The sequence below is a fragment of the Lynx canadensis genome, chromosome E2 (assembly GCF_007474595.2).
Source record: "Lynx canadensis isolate LIC74 chromosome E2, mLynCan4.pri.v2, whole genome shotgun sequence".
NCBI lineage: Eukaryota > Metazoa > Chordata > Mammalia > Carnivora > Felidae > Lynx > Lynx canadensis.
The window spans coordinates 33188035-33205674 of record NC_044317.1 but is presented as its reverse complement, the minus strand read 5'-3'; the positions used below and the strand labels follow the sequence as shown (position 1 = coordinate 33205674).

Here is a 17640-nt window from a genome sequence, read left to right as displayed (position 1 = left end):
CTACTACTCAGCCACAAAAAAAGAATGACATCTTGCCATTTGCAACAATACGGGTGGACCTTTCACATGCCGCGTGAAATAAGCCAGACAGACACTGCGCGAGCTCGCTTATATGTGGAATTAACAAGGGAAAAAAAAAAAAAAGCTCCTGGATACAGACAACAGATTGGTGGTTACCAGAGCCGGGGGTTGGGAGGGTGGGTGAGATGAGTGAAGGGGGTCGGAAGGTACAAACTTCCGGTTATAACACAAATAAATCATGAGGTTGTAACGTACAGCGTGGCGACTGCAGGTAATAATACTGTAGTGTATATTTGAAAGTTGCTAAGAGAGTGGATCTTAAAAGTTTCTCATCACAAGAAAAACAAGTCTTTGTGTTCTGTGATAAATATTATATTATTTCATAATATATACAAGCATTGAATCATTATGTTGCACACCCGAAACTAATCTTGATATATAAAAAATTAAAAAAAAATTCTCGAAGTTTCTTAATGGGATTTTAAACTTTATTTATTTTTTTAGTAATCTCTACACCCACTGTGGGGCTCGAACTCATGACTAGGAGATCAGAAGTCACATGCTCCTCTGACTGAGCCCGCCAGGCACCCCAATACTGTGGGATTTAAAAAAAATTTTTTTTTTAATGTTTATTTATTTTTTTTTTTGAGACAGAGGGAGACAGAGCATGAACGGGGGAGGAGCAGAGAGCGAGGGAGACACAGAATCGGAAGCAGGCTCCAGGCTCCGAGCCATCAGCCCAGAGCCCGACGCGGGGCTCGAACTCACGGGCCGCGAGATGGTGACCTGAGCTGAAGTCGGACGCTTAACCGACTGAGCCACCCAGGCGCCATTGTGGGATTTTAAAACTGGGGCCACAGACAGAATGCGCTGAGGGCACTGCCGTGGTTGTACAGACATATAACAGATCATGAAGATTCACGCCTATACTTCCAAGAGATTTATATTTTAGGTCTTATTTTTAGGTCTTTGATCCATTTTGAATGGATTTTTGTATATATGAGGGAGGGTACCAAATTTATTCTTTTGCACGTGGCTATCCAATTTTCCCAGCGCCATTTGGTGAAAAGACATTTCCCCCTTAACTTGTCTTGGCATTCTTGTTGAAAGGCAACCTACTTTTGAAATTTAGCCATATATTACGGGGTCTTACCAGGCTAAAAAGTATACCTCTGGAGCATCTTTTAAAAATAAATTTCGGGGCGCCTGGGTGGCGCAGTCGGTTAAGCGTCCGACTTCAGCCAGGTCACGATCTCGCGGTCTGTGAGTTCGAGCCCCGCGTCAGGCTCTGGGCTGATGGCTCAGAGCCTGGAGCCTGTTTCCGATTCTGTGTCTCCCTCTCTCTCTGCCCCTCCCCCGTTCATGCTCTGTCTCTCTCTGTCCCAAAAATAAATAAACGTTGGAAAAAAAAAATTTAAAAATAAATTTCTAGGGACGCCTGGGTGGCTCGGTCGGTTAAGCGTCCGACTTCGGCTCAGGTCATGATCTCACGGTCGGTGAGTTCAAGCCTCGCGTCGGCTCTGTGCCAACAGCTCAGAGCCTGGAGCCCGTTTCAGATTCTGTGACTCCCTCTCTCTCTGCCCCTCCCCCGTTCATGCTCTGTCTCTCTCTGTCTCAAAAATAAATAAACGTTAAAAAAAAATAAATTTCTATTGATAATATAACAAGCGTAAAGGAAAATGCAAATATCATAGGTGATTAGCTTGATCAGTTTTCACAAAGTATTCACACCCATGTAACCACCACTCAGATAAAAAATTAGAACATTACTAGCACCCTAGAAATCCTCTTTGTCCCCTGTCCTGGTCACAACCTCCAACCTCTTTCCCAGTTGTAACCTCTATCCTGGCTCCTATCACTGGCACTTAGTCTTTCCTGCTTTTGAACTTTATACAAATGACTTCAGACAGTATTAAGCTTTTGTATCCGGATTCTTTCACCCAACACGATGTTTATGAGACTGTGATTCTTGTGGACTATGGTAGTTCATTCATTTTCCTTGCTTATTAGAATTATGGTGTCATTTTTGGTGCACTCACTTGACAAATATTTATTGCATTTCAGGTCCCGTTCTAGGCCCTGGGATAAGACAGGAGCCAAGACAGGTTTCTGCTGCCTTGGAGCTTGTGTTCTTTGTGGTGAGAGACTGACATCAAAGACAATAAATAAGGAAATATATACAGTACGTGGTATACAGATAAGTGCACTCTAGAAAAACACAAAATAAAACAGGGAAAAGGATGCCGGGAGAGGGGCACAGTTGTACATAGGATGGTCAGGGAAGGCCTCACTGAGAAAGTCCCATTTAAATTAAAAAATTTTTCTTTAAATGTTTTATTTATTTCTGAGAGACAGAGACTGAACGTGAGCGAGGGAGGGGCAGAGAGAGAGGGATACCCAGAATCCGAAGCAGGCTCCAGCCTGACAAGGGGCTCGAACTCACAAGCAATTGAGATCATGACCTGTGTCGAAGTCAGCCGCTTAACTGACTGAACCACCCAGGCGCCCCCTCTGAACATTTTTTTTTTAACGTTTATTTACTGTTGAGAGAGACAGAGTGCGAATGGGGGAGGGGAAGACAGAGACAGAGACATAGAATCTGAAGCAGCCTCCATGCTCTGAGCTGTCAGCACAGAGCCCGACCCAGGGCCCCAACTCACGGACCGTGAGATCATGACCTGAGCCGAAGTCGGACGCTCAACTGACTGAACCACCCAGGTGCCCCAGGAAGTTTCATTTAAGCAAAGGCCAATGGATAAAGAAATTGTGGTTTATATACACTGTGGAATACTACATGGCAATGAGAAAGAATGAAATATGGCCTTTGTAGCAACATGGATGGAACTGGAGAGGGTTATGCTAAGTGAAATAAGTCATACAGAGAAAGACAGATACCATATGTTTTCACTCTTATGTGGATCCTGAGAAACTTAACAGAAGACCATGGGGGAGGGGAAGGGGAAAAAAAAAAGAGGTTGGAGAGGGAGGGAGCCAAAACATAAGAGACTCCTAAAAACTGAGAACAAACTGAGGGTTGATGGGGGGTGGGAGGGAGACGAGGGTGGTTGATGGGTATTGAGGAGGGCACCTGTTGGGATGAGCACTGGGTGTTGTATGGAAACCAATTTGACAATAAATTTCATATTAAAAAAAAATTAAAAATAGAAATAAAAATAAAACAATAAGCAAAGGCCTGAAAGAGGTGAAGGAGGGAGCCATGTAGATTTCTAGAGGAAAAGCATTCCAGGTGGAAGGAATAGCAAATGCAAAGGCCGCAGGCCTTGCATATTCCAGGAACAGCCAGGAGACCAGTGTGATCAGTGCAGCATGAATGAGGGGATAGCTTGGAGAGGGCACTGGGTGCAAACAGCATTTGTAAGTGCCTCCTGGCTCTTACTCTGAAATGGGCCTCATTGCGGGGGTTTTAGCAGAGAAGTGATATAATTGGACTCTTTAAAAAAATTTTTATTTTATTTATTTATTTTTTTTTAACAGACTCGCTGCTGTTGCCGTGTTGAAGACTGTAGCTGGAAAATCATGGAGAAAGGCTGGGAGCTGTTGCCATAACCCAGGTGAGACACGATGGTGATTTGGACCTGGGTGGTCATGGTGGATATGGTAAGAAGTGGCTGAATTCTGAATATATTTTGAAGGTCAAGCTGGAAAGTTTGCTCCCAGGTTGGATATGGGGTATGAGAGAAGATGAGTCTGTTCAGTTTTTCAAGTTCAGTTGCTCTGTCAGTTTTCTCAAGTAATCTGCCATTACGGGGCATTAGGAAGCTTCCAGCTTTTCACTCTTACAGAGAAAATGGTGGCGAACCTTCCTCTAGATAGATCTGTGCCCCATCTGGAATGATTTCCCTGGGGTAGAGGCAGTCTGTCTAATAACTCAGCATCGCAGGTATTTACCTGGAGGCAGTGTGGTCCAGTGGGTAGAGCCACAACTTTGGTGCCAGACGCCTGGGGGGCAAATCTTGGTTCTTCTTGTTAGTTAACTTTTCTGTGCCTCAGTTTCTCCCCCTATAAATTGGAAATCATAACCAATACCCAATAGCTGGGATGACTTGGGTTAATGTGTGTAAAGCCTGGCACACAGTAAGCACCATGTGAATGTCCGTTATTTTCCTTTACGTTAAAAAAATGTCCAAATACCAGTGTTTTAAAAGGAACGTTTATATTAATACCTTCAATGGAAAACCAGTGTCACCTGCTCAGACGAATAGGAAACCATACAATAAAATAAATTTACTATACTGGAAACAACAACAGTACCGTTAAATTCTGGTTAGGTATGGTGGCAGAACCAAGTAGAGCGGGCAGTGTTAGAGAGGCTCAAGCCCCATTAGTACCAAACAGAGCATCTTGCCTCAACTGAAACGGAAGGCTGGCAAGACAAAGGAAAAAAGAGGAATTTAAATGCCCTGTCCACGCTCACCTGACAGGTAACCCATCACACTCTGGAAAACACTTCTGGGACTTCCCAATATTAAGGCCTTAGATGACTGTGGACACAAAGGGCGCATACCGGCTGGGACAGCTTTCTTAGCTTTTCCTGCCCCAGGATATCTGGGGCGTGTGTGTCTGGAGGGGGCCTTGTCCTGAGAGACTCTCTGGTTCCCCGTTGTAGAAAGTTGGTTCACTGGGCCCTTGCGGGGATGAGCACTGGGTGTGACACATAAGTGATGAATCACTAAATTCTACTCCTGAAACCATTATTACACTGTATGTTAACTAACTTGGATTTAAATTAAAATATTTAAAAAAAGGAAAAAAAAGAAAGAAAGACGGCTCACTCAGTAGGAGACACTTGGCGGGGGTCCCGTTCCTGCCCGCCCACCTGCCCAGTCCCGGTAGAGCTCTGAGCTCTCAGAGGTGGGAGCCAGCGGGAGGGGGGGTGGGGGGGCGAGAGCCTGGACCGGAGGGGCGGGGCCCACCAGGCAGGGTGGGTGGGCAGGGCGCAGGGGCGGGGCGTCCGGACTGGAGGGGCGGGGCCCGCCGGGTAGGGTGGCTAGGGAGAGTGCGGGGGGTGGGGCACCCGGACCGGAGGGGCGGGGCGAGCGGAAAGGGTGTACGAGTCAGAGCTTGGAGTTTTGGGCCAGACCGCGGGGAGGACTTGGGGCGCAGGTGACTGCGCGGTGAGTGTTCCCCGATCCGGCACCTGAGCGCGGGGAGGGGCTGGGCGCCCAGAGTCCGGTCCCTCGGACTCGGACATCTGGCTTTCCAGCCGGGCTTGGGGAGGCCTTGCCCTGGTTTTCCGTTCGGGTGTCCCGGCCTCTAAATAGGAGGTAGAAGGAAAGGGGGCTTCTGGAGGTAGGGGAGCCCCCTGGCGGGCAGTGTCTACAGAGGATAGGGAGGTTTGGGGGGCGTGAGCAGAACTTCGGGGCCCCGGGCCCAGGAGCTTTTGCTGTCTGGAGAGAAGTTGTGTCTGGCCTTCCTGGTGGGTGTGGAGGGAGAACTTGCAGGATGAGAAGTCCTGAGGCGCAGGGCTGGCCTGGGAATTAGGAGGCCAGATTTCGGGTCTTAAAGGAGGCTACCCTCTCTCCGGGCCTCAGTTTCCCCCTCTTCAGCATGCCTGTGAGGGGGTGGGTGTAGGTGAGAGAGGGCCGGGGTGATCTCTAACACTGCTTGGGGACTTGAAACTCTTAGGGGAGACTTCTGCCTCCTCCCCTCCCTTGGTGGGTGTGGAGACCCCTGCTCATCCCCAGCCCTTCCCACCCAGGCCCACACCAGGGCCTGCCCAGCCTTGCATCCTGTGTGCCTTCCGCCTTCTCCTTTAGTCCTCATGTTGGGGAGCAGCCATCTGGTCCTACTTGCTTTTGAGCAAACTAAAAAGTCTCCCCAAATCTTCTCTGGGAGGCCCTCCCCCAGCTGGACCCCAGGCTGTGTGTCTGCTCTTGGCTTCTTCCCCTCTTTCTGAGCCCTTAGGCTTGTCCCTCTTGTGGCCTCCATCTCCCCATGGGCTGGTCTTGTCTGCCTGGTCCTGTCCCCTTGATAAACACCAGAGTGACATTTCCATTGCCTCTGCTCTCAGATTCTCTTTGCCAATTTGGGATCTGAGGCTGGGAGGGACCCCTATCTGGCCCAGCCACCTCCCACCGAGTGCAAGATCCCTCTGCTGGGTATGCTCAGTGACAGTGACTTACGAGGCGCCCGTTCAGTGTCCTACAGCTCTTGTTACAATTAGCTAAAATCTATGACTTGCAGATTTCCCCTGCTTGGTTCCACTTCTGCCTCCTGGAACCATGCAGAGTAGATGCATTCTTTTTTATTTTGAAAGAGAGAGAGAGAGAGAGAGAGAGAGAGAGAGAGAGAGAGAGACAGCGTGAGTTGGGGAGGGGCAGAGAGTGAGAGAAAGAGAGAATCCCAAGCAGACTCTGCCCTGTCAGCACAGAGCCCTGTGCGGGGCTTGAACCCATGAACCACGAGATCATGACCTGAGCTGAAATCAAGAGTTGGACGCTTAACCAACTAAGCCACCCAGGTGCCCCAGAGTAAATTCATTCTTTTATTCATTCAAATGATCTTTATTGATACACTGGGTAAGACAGTGGGGCTATAGTGGTAAAAAAAAAAAATCAGACAAAACTCCCTGCCCTCATGGAGTTGGTATTCTAGAAAGGAGGAGGGCAGCAATCAAATAAGAACATATGTGATATATCAGGCTGTGAGCGGTGCTGCGGAGAAAAACAAAGCAGGCACGGGGGATGAGGGCTGGGTTGGGTATTGCAATTTTATATAGCATAATCAGGGAGGGCCTCCCTGAGGTGGTGACAATTGAGCAAAGCCTTGAAGGAGGTGAAGGGTGAGCTATGTGAATATCTGACAGGAAGGACAGTTCACCTGTAGAGGGAAGAGCACAGAGCATGTGCAAAGGCCCTCAGGTAGAGGCATGCCTGGTGGGAGCAGGTCCAGCTTGTTCTGGGAACAAGGAAGAAGTCTGCGTGGCTAGAGCAGGGTGGGTGAGGTGCCCGTGGGGGATTAGTAGGACATGAGTACAGAGAGGTAAGGGGTGAGGAGGTGGGTGTCTGTTGCATGGGGCCTTGAAGGCCACTGTGAGGACTTTGGTTTTTACTCTGAGTGCATTGGGATCCACTGGAGGACTTTGAAGGCAGGAGTCACCTGCTCTGACTCAGGAGTTAGCAGACTAAGTCAGACTGTAGAGAGGTGAGGGCAGAAAGCGTGGAGTGGGGGGACAGCGAGGGGACCACTGTTGTCATTCTGGGAAGAGGCCCTGGGGGCTTGTACCCATGATATAGAGGCCGTGGGAAAATACCAGATTTTCCAATTTGAGGTATAGTTTGAAGGTAGAGTCAGGGAGATCGGGATGGGAGAGAAAGGTAGAGTCCAGGATGGGTCGGAGGTTTTTGGCTGGTGAGTCTGGAAATTTGGCCCTGCTGTCCCCCGAGATGGGGGCTGTCTAGGGGATCTGGAGTGTTACGCTTTTTAAGTGTGAGATGCCCATTAGGCAGTCAGATAAGTTTAGTGGGGAGGTTGGAGCCAGGAAGAAAGTTTGGGGCTGGCATTTCAAGTCAGAAGAGCAGGTGAGCTCACAGGGAGGGAGACACAACTCTGGGGCTCCCAGCATCAGGAACTAGCCAAGGAGACAGAAGGAGCAGCCGGTAGGATGGGAGGAGAAATCAGAGTTGGGGGAGTGTTTCAAGGAGAGAGAGAGAGAGAGAGAGAGAGAGAGAGAGAGAGAGAGAATTCTGATAGATGCCTTTGCAGAGCTAGCCAGTCCAGAGCTGAGAGCCCAGCAATGTGCACGACACTGGTGGCCATCTGGGGGGCCCAGGAGGACGTGCCCGGAGGGCATGGGAGGGGAGGACTGGAGGAGAGCAGTACGGGCAAGAGACAAGGGCTCCTGCTTTGAAGGGAGTCACAGAATTGGGGTGGGAGCCGGCAGAGGAAGAGAGGGCTCTTATTCTCCTGACGGAGAGACTGCAGTCTGTGTGCAGGAGGGAAATGGTCTCCCAGAGAGAAGCTCGGGGAAGGGGGCAGAATACAAGAGGGTTGCAGGAGGGGCAGGGCTGGGTCCAAGGCCCCAGGGAAGGCCTGGGCCCCGCTGAGATAGAGGAGCCAAGGTTCCCTGGGCCTCCCTCCTCTGGCCTGCACGGGCCCAGGGGGCTGAAATGTCAACCCTTAAGCAAATCAGCGGGCTCAGAGCTCTGGAGAAAGCCGGCTGGCTGCGGTCTCAGGAAGGAAGGAGGTGTCAGGTCCTGGGCCTGGGCCCCGGGCCGGAGGGTCAGGGGAGGCCCACGTGGGTTGCCCCTTTTACTTGACTCTGTTTCATGCCTCTTTCTTTTCATGGGCCTCAGCTTCCTCAAGGGAAGACTGTGAAGGACTCCAAACTTGCAGTAACTCGAGTAGAGAAGAAAAGACAGTAGAGAGAGATTTAGTTCGTCTGAAGCGGAAGTCTGAACAGGTGATAAGGAGGCAAGAAGCAGGATTTTCGGGACGGTTTTTACGAAATAAGGGTTGACTGGCCATCTGTTTTCTCTTGCTCCCAATTTAAGCTAAAGCAGGAGAAACTTAAGTTGGACATGATGAAAAAATTCCTGAGCTGGAAGCAAGGCCAGGTTTTCCCCCCGGATGTTTACAAGGATGTTAGGAGAACAATGCCTGCTCAGAGGCAGGGGTCTGACCAAATTGGTCCTTGGGGATTCCACCTGCTCTGAGGTTTCTGGAAGGAGGCCAGGGAAGAGTTGGGACTTTCCAGCTGCTGGTGGGGGACCAGAGCCCCAACCCTTAGGGCTGGGGCCTGTCTCTCCCTGCAGGTGTCCACAAATCCTTGATATCACCAGTTGGGTATGTGTGGCTCAAGCATTCTCGGTATGTTTGGGAAGGGCCCCTGCTTGTCCCCTTGTGGGTGAGCACAGTTGTGGGTGTGTCTCAGGTCTGGTGGGGGGGGGGGTCTGTCAGTGCAGGTCATGGTGGACGCACAGGGCTTTCCACCAGAGCGGATGAAAATTACCTACTTCTGCACAGTGGCTTGGCCAGCTCTGGCCTCCAGACCATCCTTTCAGGATTTCCCCGGGAGCTGGGGTCTGTGGAGAAATCTAGACCCGCCGGTCCTGTGTCACTCAGCCTTTGCCTTCGTGCCCAAGGCCTGCCCCCAGGGGACTTGGCCATGCCCACCAAGCCTAATGATCTCTGCAGGGGGAGAGGGTGGCCTAGGCTCTCCCGATGCAGAAGAGTGGGCTGCTTTTCATTCCCACGCATCCTCTGGGTAAGAGGATGTCAGCAAGGAATGTCAGGTCTCCTGTTTTTGATTCCTGGCCTCACACGTACCCGCCAGGCATTGGGTCAGAGGGAGAGCGCACACCCCATTTCTGGGCTGTTCCCAGAGGGAGGTGGTTCTTTGCCCCAGGTCCTGGACAGGTGTGGCGGCGGGTCTGGCGTTTCCACAGCTGAGAGCCATGCCAGGGCCAAGCCCAGACCTCTTCCTACCTGTCCTGTTCTCTCCTTTCCCCAAGTCCCATCTCTACCCTCCTGACTCCTCTGCTTGGCAGTGGACACAGGGCGGAGGCCTGCTTGTCCAGAGAGATCTATTTCAGTTCCTGACTTACAGCAGCCGCTGCACTGGGGATGCCCTCGCAAGCTGCCAGACCTGCAGGTAACCTTGCTGCCTCAGTTTCCTCATGTGGCCAGCCCAAGGATTTCCATCCTAAGTGTTGGCAGCAGTCTGGGTTGGAGACGTCTCCTGTCCCTTCCTTTGGCTGGCATATGTGGACCGGCGTAGAATGTTCCAGCCCCTCCCCTTCCTCGGTGGAGTTTTGATTCATAAGCATTCCCCCCACCGTCCCCCACGCCTCCCCGGGGCTCAGCCCTGTGCCAAGCTTATGGATGCCAGGATGAGTAAGACCCAGGCTTCTGCTTGGGCCAAGAAGGACGGGAGACACATAAACAGTAACGAGGAAAGTTGCAAAATCTCTAGGCACCTTGGCATCTGCTCCCTTGAGTATCTCAGAATGTCTCTGTTTTGTAAAAACAAGGAGGTGTTGCCCTTCCTTTTCCCTTTCCCTTTCCCTTTCACTTTCTCTGGGCACTGTACCAGTCCGCGTCCCTGGTCCCTGTGACAGTCGCACAATGGAGCCCGCTGAGAGATTTTCTCTGCTGCTTGGGGACCCTCCCAGGGCTTGGAGCTCAGAGAAATCTCTTCCCCTCAGATTCCCAGAACCCAGAGTCTGAAGGCGGAGCCCAGAGCAAGCCACTGACAGAGGCATGACAGCATGTAATGTGTGGTGCGGTGGCGGGAGTGAAAGGGAAGGGAGGGCCTGGGGGCAGTTGGGAAGGAGGCGGTGGTAAGTGGGGTCCGTGCTCTCCTAGGCTTTGAAATGACTTAGTTTGCGCTATGATTTTTGCTTCACCTGGGGCTAAGACTTTTTTTTGTAATGTTTATTTATTTTTTAGAGAGAAAGAGAGACAGAGTGCTAGTGGGGGAGGGGCAGAGAGAGAGAGGGGGACACAGAATCTGAAGCAGGCTCCAGGCTCCGAGCTGTCAGCACAGAGCCCGACGCGGGGCTTGACCTTATCATAAATGGTGTGAGATAATGACTTAAGCTGAAGTCGGACACTTAAGCAACTGAGCCACCCAGGTGCCCCTGAGATTTTTTTTTAAGCTTATTTATTTTGAAAGAGACAGACAGACAGACAGAGTAAGCATGTATGCGTGAGCAGGGGAGGGGCAGAGAGAGAGGGAGTCCCGAGCAGGCTCCGCTCTGTCAGCACAGAGCTCGATGCCAGGCTTGAACTCACGAACCCATGAGATCATGACCTGAGCCGAAATCGAGAAGGACATTTAACCGACTGAGCCACCCAGGTGTCCCTGGGTTGGGATCTTGATAGCAGTATTCTATTCTGTCCCTTGGAATCGCAGTGGGTTACCTACCAGGCATGGGCTCGGGCCCCTGTGTGGAACCCAAATATGGAGGGGATTGAAGGCATGCTTTCTGGAATTGCACTGCTTACATTCAAACCCCAGCCCCACCTCATCTGTCTGTGAATTCTTGTCTAAGTCACTTGGCCTTCCCGTGCCTCAATTTCTTCGTCTGTAAAATGGGGCCGACATAGCATCTACTTCAGCGTGCTGACGAATTCACATGTGAAAGCATTTAGTATGGTGCCAGCATTTTGCCTGTGCTTAGTAGCTATTAGCTGTCATTGGAGAGAGTGCTGCTGTCCGTCTGAATCCAGCCGGCAGGGCATAGCCCTCTCCTAAGATCTCAAAGAGTGTTCATTTCCAGGTCCCTTGGGAACATTGCTCATAATATCAGCACAAGCCTTACTAAACTTCTTAAGGCAGGGAGGAAGTGCAGATGTGGAAACCAGGGGTCTTGATTTAACTCCTGGCTGCTTCGAACTCCCTGTGGGACCTTGGACCAATTTCTTGCCTTCTCTGGGCCCCAGTCTGTACATCTGTATAATGGAGAGTGTGGACTGGGTGATATCGGAGTAGATCTGTGGCCTCTCCGGACTTGGGGTGGGACCGACTTGCCCCCTCCACTGCCCCCTGCCTGCCTCCAGAGGAGTCCTGTGCTGATCTCATTCTCCTTCCCAGGTTATGAGATGTGCACACAGGAGGCTCTCCAGGCGCAGAGGAGCCAGCTGGTGGGGCTGCTGGTCTCGGGGTCCCTGGAGGGCTTCGAGAGCATCCTGGACTGGCTGCTTTCCTGGGAAGTCCTCTCCTGGGAAGACTACGAGGGCCTCAGCCTCCTGGGCCAGCCCCTCTCCCAGTTGGCCAGGCGCCTCCTGGACACTGTCTGGAAGAAGGGTGCTTGGGGCTGTGAACAGCTCATCGCAGCTGTCCGGGAGGCCCAGACCGGCTGTCAGGCTCCGGAGCTTTCCTGCCGCTGGGATCCCCACTCACCCCACCCAGCGCATGACCTGCAGAGTCACCGGCCCGCCATCGTCAGGAGACTCTACAGCCACGTGGAGGGCGTGCTGGACCTGGCACAGGAGCGGGGTTTCATCAGCCGGTATGAATGTGATGAAATCAGGCTGCCTGTTTTCACGTCATCCCAGCGGGTAAGGCACTTCCGTTTTGGGCGATCAGAATTCATAGGAAAAGAGTGTTTAGTCACCGAGACTAAGTTGCCTTTGCGGAGTCAGCCCTCTGGGGAGAAAGGTGATGGGATGCTCCCTAACAAGGCAGCCAGGCAGGTAAAAGTTGTTCAGGGCCTGCTTTGTGCGACTGTGGGCTTCTCTCTGGGGACTCTCCATCCTTAATCTCCCCTGTCTCCTTTCCTCATCTGTAAAGCATCAGTAAAGCTCTCGGGAGAAGTCACTGAGTTCATCCGCATGATGCTTAGAATGGTTTCTAGCAGATTCACTGCTCATTTCCATTGGCCGCTCTCAGCTCTGTTCTCAATGCTATTCTGTACTCGTACGCTTTTTGGCTCTCTTGAGTTAACAGCTCAACAGATCATGAAAATTCGTTGGCTTGTATCTGTATTTAATAATTTTTACGTTGCACTTAGTACATCATTTAACTTCACAGTTAATTGTTAATTATTAGTAAGAGCCTGCTATGGACTAATGTAGCCTAAATGTCCACGTTGGATTTCTGATACGGACTTGCATTGGCTCGTGGACCTTCAGAGCTGGGGTGCAACTCCCTCCGAGGATGCCATTCCACGAGACCAGAAAAGTGTCTTGGAAACTCTTTAACACTTTTCCCCAGACAGTGACCCTCAGGGCTCTTGTGGTACAGATAGAACAGTAGCTGACATCCCATTTTATATATTGGAAAATTGATGCCCAGAAAAGGGGTTTGGTGGCATGAGAGTGCCATGTTGGACCGAGTACCTTGACTCGTTTGTTCATTGTTAATTTATTCATTCATTTATTTGGCCAGAATATAGGTAGATGCCTACTATGTGCCAGATTCTTGAATCTTATTGGGCTCGATAAGCAGGCACTCAATAAATACTTGTTGATGAAGCACATGGGTTATTGAATGAATTACAGCTAAATTGCAGCATTAGGATGGGCTGAATTGGGGGACTTTCTAGTTTTTATTTGACTATTAAAAAAAGTGTATTTGGCATTTAGGTAAGTGGTTGAGACTGATAGGATAAGCCAGTCTGTCCTCAAGACTGTTTTAAAGCTAGCTCAAGGTGGCTGAGTATTTACAGAGCAGATGTGATGTGGTCCCCTCTCGTTATTCTTTAGTTCACATGAAACCTACAATTGTCCCCTGAGTACTAGCTCCTTGATCCTGGCCCTGTGGGGATTACAGAAGACATGTTAGTTGTTGCACCTACCTTGGTGTCTTTTGTGATCTATTGAGGGGATCAAATCAGCCCACACGGGAAGTTAAAGAATTGTGTCTTGTCATTTTTGATGGCGTGTTCAACAATGTGGTCTGGTCTGGATGCTCTGAGGGGTTTAGAGAAGGTAGCCTCGGGTCTAGAGAAAACAGGGCACTAAGAGAGGAGGTGATTGGATTGATGAAAAAAGAAAATAGGAGAACTCAAGGGCCAAAGAAGAAATCGTAATGGGAATCAGAAAATATTCGGAACCAAACAATAATGAGAACCTGGTTTATAAAAATTTATGGGGGACAGTGAAAGCAGAACATAGAAGGAAATTTGTAACCTTAAATACTGATATTAGGAAAGAAGAAAGGCTGCATTTTAACAAGCTAAGAATCCATCTGAAGAAAGGGCTCTGTGGGCAGCAGAAGCAGGGAGGGCTGGGACTGAGCTGAGTAGCTGACAAGAGATCTGCAGGTGGTAGGAGTTTACAAAGGGACTGGGCTGCCTGAGGTTGAAGTTTTTAGAATCCAGTTCTCTCTCAGCCTGTTTTGAGCTCTGGAATGCTATTGTTCTTGAACTTGGTGGCTTTCCTTCAGTGGCTGCATTTCTGACAAGTGTGGGTGGCTCTTGTGGTGTGTCCCACTAACCTTATCTCCCCAATCCAGGACTGCCTTGTATACTCTCATAGACTGACCTTATAATTTCCTGTAAAGAGGTGGTTGTCATAGATTGCAGGTTGGGGGCTGAAAAATGCTATGGAACGAATCCAAATGTAAGGTAAAGAACCATATCCTTAAATACCCAATGGTACTATTCACTGAGTGCCTACCATGTGCCGGGCACTGTCCTTAGCCTCTATATTTATCGTCTCTAAGCCACACTGCTACCTTCCAAGGGTGTAGTGTTGGCTATACTGTTTCTTAACAGTGAACACTACTACCCAAACTACCCATTTGAGAAGTGGCCCAGCTAGAGTTCAAATCCAGGCCTGACTGTCTCCAGAGCTTATGATCTTTACTCTCTGACATGAAATATGGGGCTTCGTGGGGTGAACTCGCACAGGTGAGCATAACAGTTGTTAGCAAACCTGAGGCTGTAATACCAGCTGTCCATCTGACTCGTGCACCTGCTAAGGTGGCTAGGGCCAGGGTGTCAGACTGAATCGCTTGACTCTTTTACAATATTAACTACAAGACCTTTGACTTGGGAAATGTAGCATGCCAGCAGAGAAACGTATAATGCCCTATATGGTGGTATAAACATGTTCCCATTCACCCATGCGAAGGCATAGAATGTTACTAGTACTTTCCTCGATCGCAGCCGCTAGCCTGACTTCTGTGTTAAATCAATTCTTTGCTTTTCTTTATAGTTTTAACACCTTATGCAATGATTCTCCATGCAATGTGTTTCGTTTTGAAAAACATGTAGCAAGCACAAGCATAGCGGTGTCTGGAAAGGGTAGTGCTGCCTCGCTTTCTTGGATGCAGGCTCCCAGGAGCAGGGATGCCGAACAGGATCTCAGGGACATGGTCTGGCTTCACCTTCTCAAGTTTGTATGGGCTCCTGCTGAGAAGTCAGTGGGCAAGGTCATGAGTGAGTCCTGAGAAATACAGATTCACTACAGCTGGAGGATCTGGTAGGGCGGATATGAGTCAGGGGCCGGATGTCCAGCTGGAATATGGTCAGAGGAAGTGGGCTCTCTGTGTGTTCAGTTGTAAGCTTGTCAAAGGCTCTTCTAGCTCCCAGGAATAGGGCCAGGCCAAACACTTCTGTGGGGTGAAATGGGTGTCCTCAGCTGACCCAGGCAACAGGGGGCGAGAGAAAGAATGATATTAGCCTGTGACGCAGACACGCCAAATATAGATAAGGATTAGAGCCAGGACTGCCTGGACATTTAGGATATAATTACCCTCAACACGTCTGAGTTTTAAGTCACACTGCTCCAATCTTCCTCGACTAGTGGTCTTCTGCTTACAGTGCAGAGCCGTCATCCCAAGATCTCCCTTTATGGTCCTCTTGTGTGGGTTTTCCTAAATCCTGATTACTATGTCTTCCTTTTCATGGTTTGTTCTATTCTGGGAGATCAGGTCTCACCTCTGCTTTAAAATGAGTATATAGGAGTTAAATTTTAAGCTCTTCTATATCGCAGACTTTCCTCATATTTGGTCAGTAATTTGGCTGGGTATAGAATTCTGGGTTGGTCATCATTTTTCTTCAGAATTTGGAGATGATCACTCCCTTATCTGCTGTCTTCCAGAGAAGAATTGCTAGAATTCCAAAACTATTTTATAACTCGTTGTGGAAGCACGTAAAATTTTCTTTTGGCCCTTAACATTCTGAAATTTCACAGTGATGTGCCTTAGTGTTTTTCCATTGTGCTGGACACTCAAGGGGCACTTTGAACCAAAAACTCATGTCTTTATTGTCTGGAAAATTTTCTTGGTTACTTCATTGGTGATTTCTTTCTGTTTTCTCTCTTCTGTCTTTATGGAACTACTATTTGAATTTTAGGACTCCTGGACTGATCCCCTAATTTTCTTCTCCTTCTTTTCTGTTTTCCATCTCTGTGTCCTTTTGTACTACTTCCCCTATGATATCTTCAACTTATCTTTAAAACCTTGCATTTTTCATTTTTGCTATCACTTTTAATTTCCAAGAGCTATTTAAAAATGTTTCTTATTATAGCATCCTGTTTTTGTTTTATGGATGCAATTTCTTGTCTTACTTAAGGATCATAATGATACGGTGTGGTTTTTTTGGCGTTGTTGTTATTGTCATTGTTTGTTTTGTGGGGGGGGGGGGCAGATTTTATTTTTTCACCCTGCATAACCTTTTTATCCTACAAGTTGCTTTTCCCTTCTCCACTTATTTGGGCTCAGTCTCCCATATTAGATGCTTTCTTTGGGCATATGATGATCCTTAGTTGTCTTCTCATGACTGAAATAGACTCTCTAAAACTTGCTGGAAACTCAGAGACTGCAGGTGATACTTGTCTACCTTGAGTTTCACTGGAGACATTTTGGGAAGTGGTTCTATTTGTATCTTGAGACCTTTCCCCCTAGGTTGGTCAAGTTACCAGTGTAGACGTCACAGACCTCCTGCCTGGAAGTTAAGGTCTGACCACCAGAGTTGTGGGAACCCAGTGAGTAAGAGGGCTGAGGGCTGGGTGGTTATAGTGTTGGGGAGAGGTATCGGCATTCAATACTCATTTTGCACGTGGTCATTTAAACCTTCTTTTAGGGTATGACACCCACTTCCATTATTGTACCTGGTGCCTCCCAGTCCAGGGACCCTGTTTGAGCCTTTCCAGAATGCAAATCTCCGCACTTTGCCATGGCAGGGCAGGGACGGTTGCTGTTGACTTGGAGTGGGTAAAGGAAATTGGAGATCTGTTTTATAAACCACTTTGACTTAGCCCTCCTTAATTTGACCATTTCCTTTGGTTCTCAAGGTACCTGATGCTTTTTTTTTTTTACATGAAAAGATTTTTTAAAGTCCGTCATTTATTTCTTTTTATTTCTTTTTTTTGACAGAGAGATAGCAAGCAGGGAAGGGGCAGAGAGAGAGGGAGAAAAAATCCCAAGCAGGCCCCACCCTGCCAGTGCAGAGCCCTATGCGGGGCTGGAACTCACGAACTGCGAGATCACGACCTGATCCAAAATCAAAAGTCAGATGCTTAACTGACTGAGCCACCCAGGTGTCCCTGTACCTGATGCTTTTAATTCCAGAGACCTTTATAGATTCTGAGATGTACATCGTGTGCTTTTCAACCTGCCCGTTGTTGGATGAGGATTTGGCCTTCGGGGCTCTTCTAAGTCTATTACTATTTATTCATTTGGCAAGTCCTTAAGTGCGTGCTCTGTGCCAGGCACTGTTCTAGGTGTTGAGGATATATCGGTGAACAAAACAGACAAAAATCCTTGTCCTGGAAATACTCACATTCCAGTGCAGGGAGATGGGCAATAAGCAAAGGGAGGAAATGGCAGAACATCCTGGAAGGTGATATGGGCTGTGGAAGAGAAGTAGAATGTGTCCGAGGGTTCAGAGTTACAGAGTTGCACCTGTAGGTGTGGGGGTGGGTATAGATTAGGGGTTTTGTTTTGGGTATGTTAAGCCGGAGGTGTTTACGGAACATGTAAGTGGAAACAGCAGGGAGGTAGTTTGAGATGTGCCCAGCGAAGGTTCAGGGGAGCAGTTCAGGTTGGCGATGAAAATGTGGGAGGTCGTACTCAGAGATGGGATTTCAAGCCTCAGGGCTCCATGAAATCGCCTCTCTTCCAAATGATTTGCAGCTTCCAGAACTGTTTTTCCTATCCTTGCAGGTTTATAGATTTATGTCTTTTTTTTTTTTTCTTTCCTTTTT

At 49.0% G+C, this 17640-nt stretch overlaps 1 protein-coding gene across 4 annotated transcripts in view; it reads left to right on the top strand.

Moving 5' to 3' along the window:
• Nucleotides 1-3522: 3522 nt before the first annotated feature.
• Nucleotides 3523-17640, top strand: part of NOD2 (nucleotide binding oligomerization domain containing 2) — a 37481-nt gene continuing 23363 nt past the window's right edge. For 2 of the 4 annotated variants that reach the window (XM_030297714.1, XM_032591331.1), the window contains exons 1-2: nucleotides 7713-10252; nucleotides 11579-12045. In XM_030297714.1, the coding sequence (XP_030153574.1) occupies nucleotides 10243-10252; nucleotides 11579-12045 (477 nt within the window). In that variant the 5' untranslated portion in view covers nucleotides 7713-10242. Of the gene's footprint in view, nucleotides 3594-5081; nucleotides 5157-7712; nucleotides 10253-11578; nucleotides 12046-17640 lie in introns of those variants that run through there. The other 2 variants (XM_032591330.1, XM_030297715.1) reach the window with 2 other exon arrangements.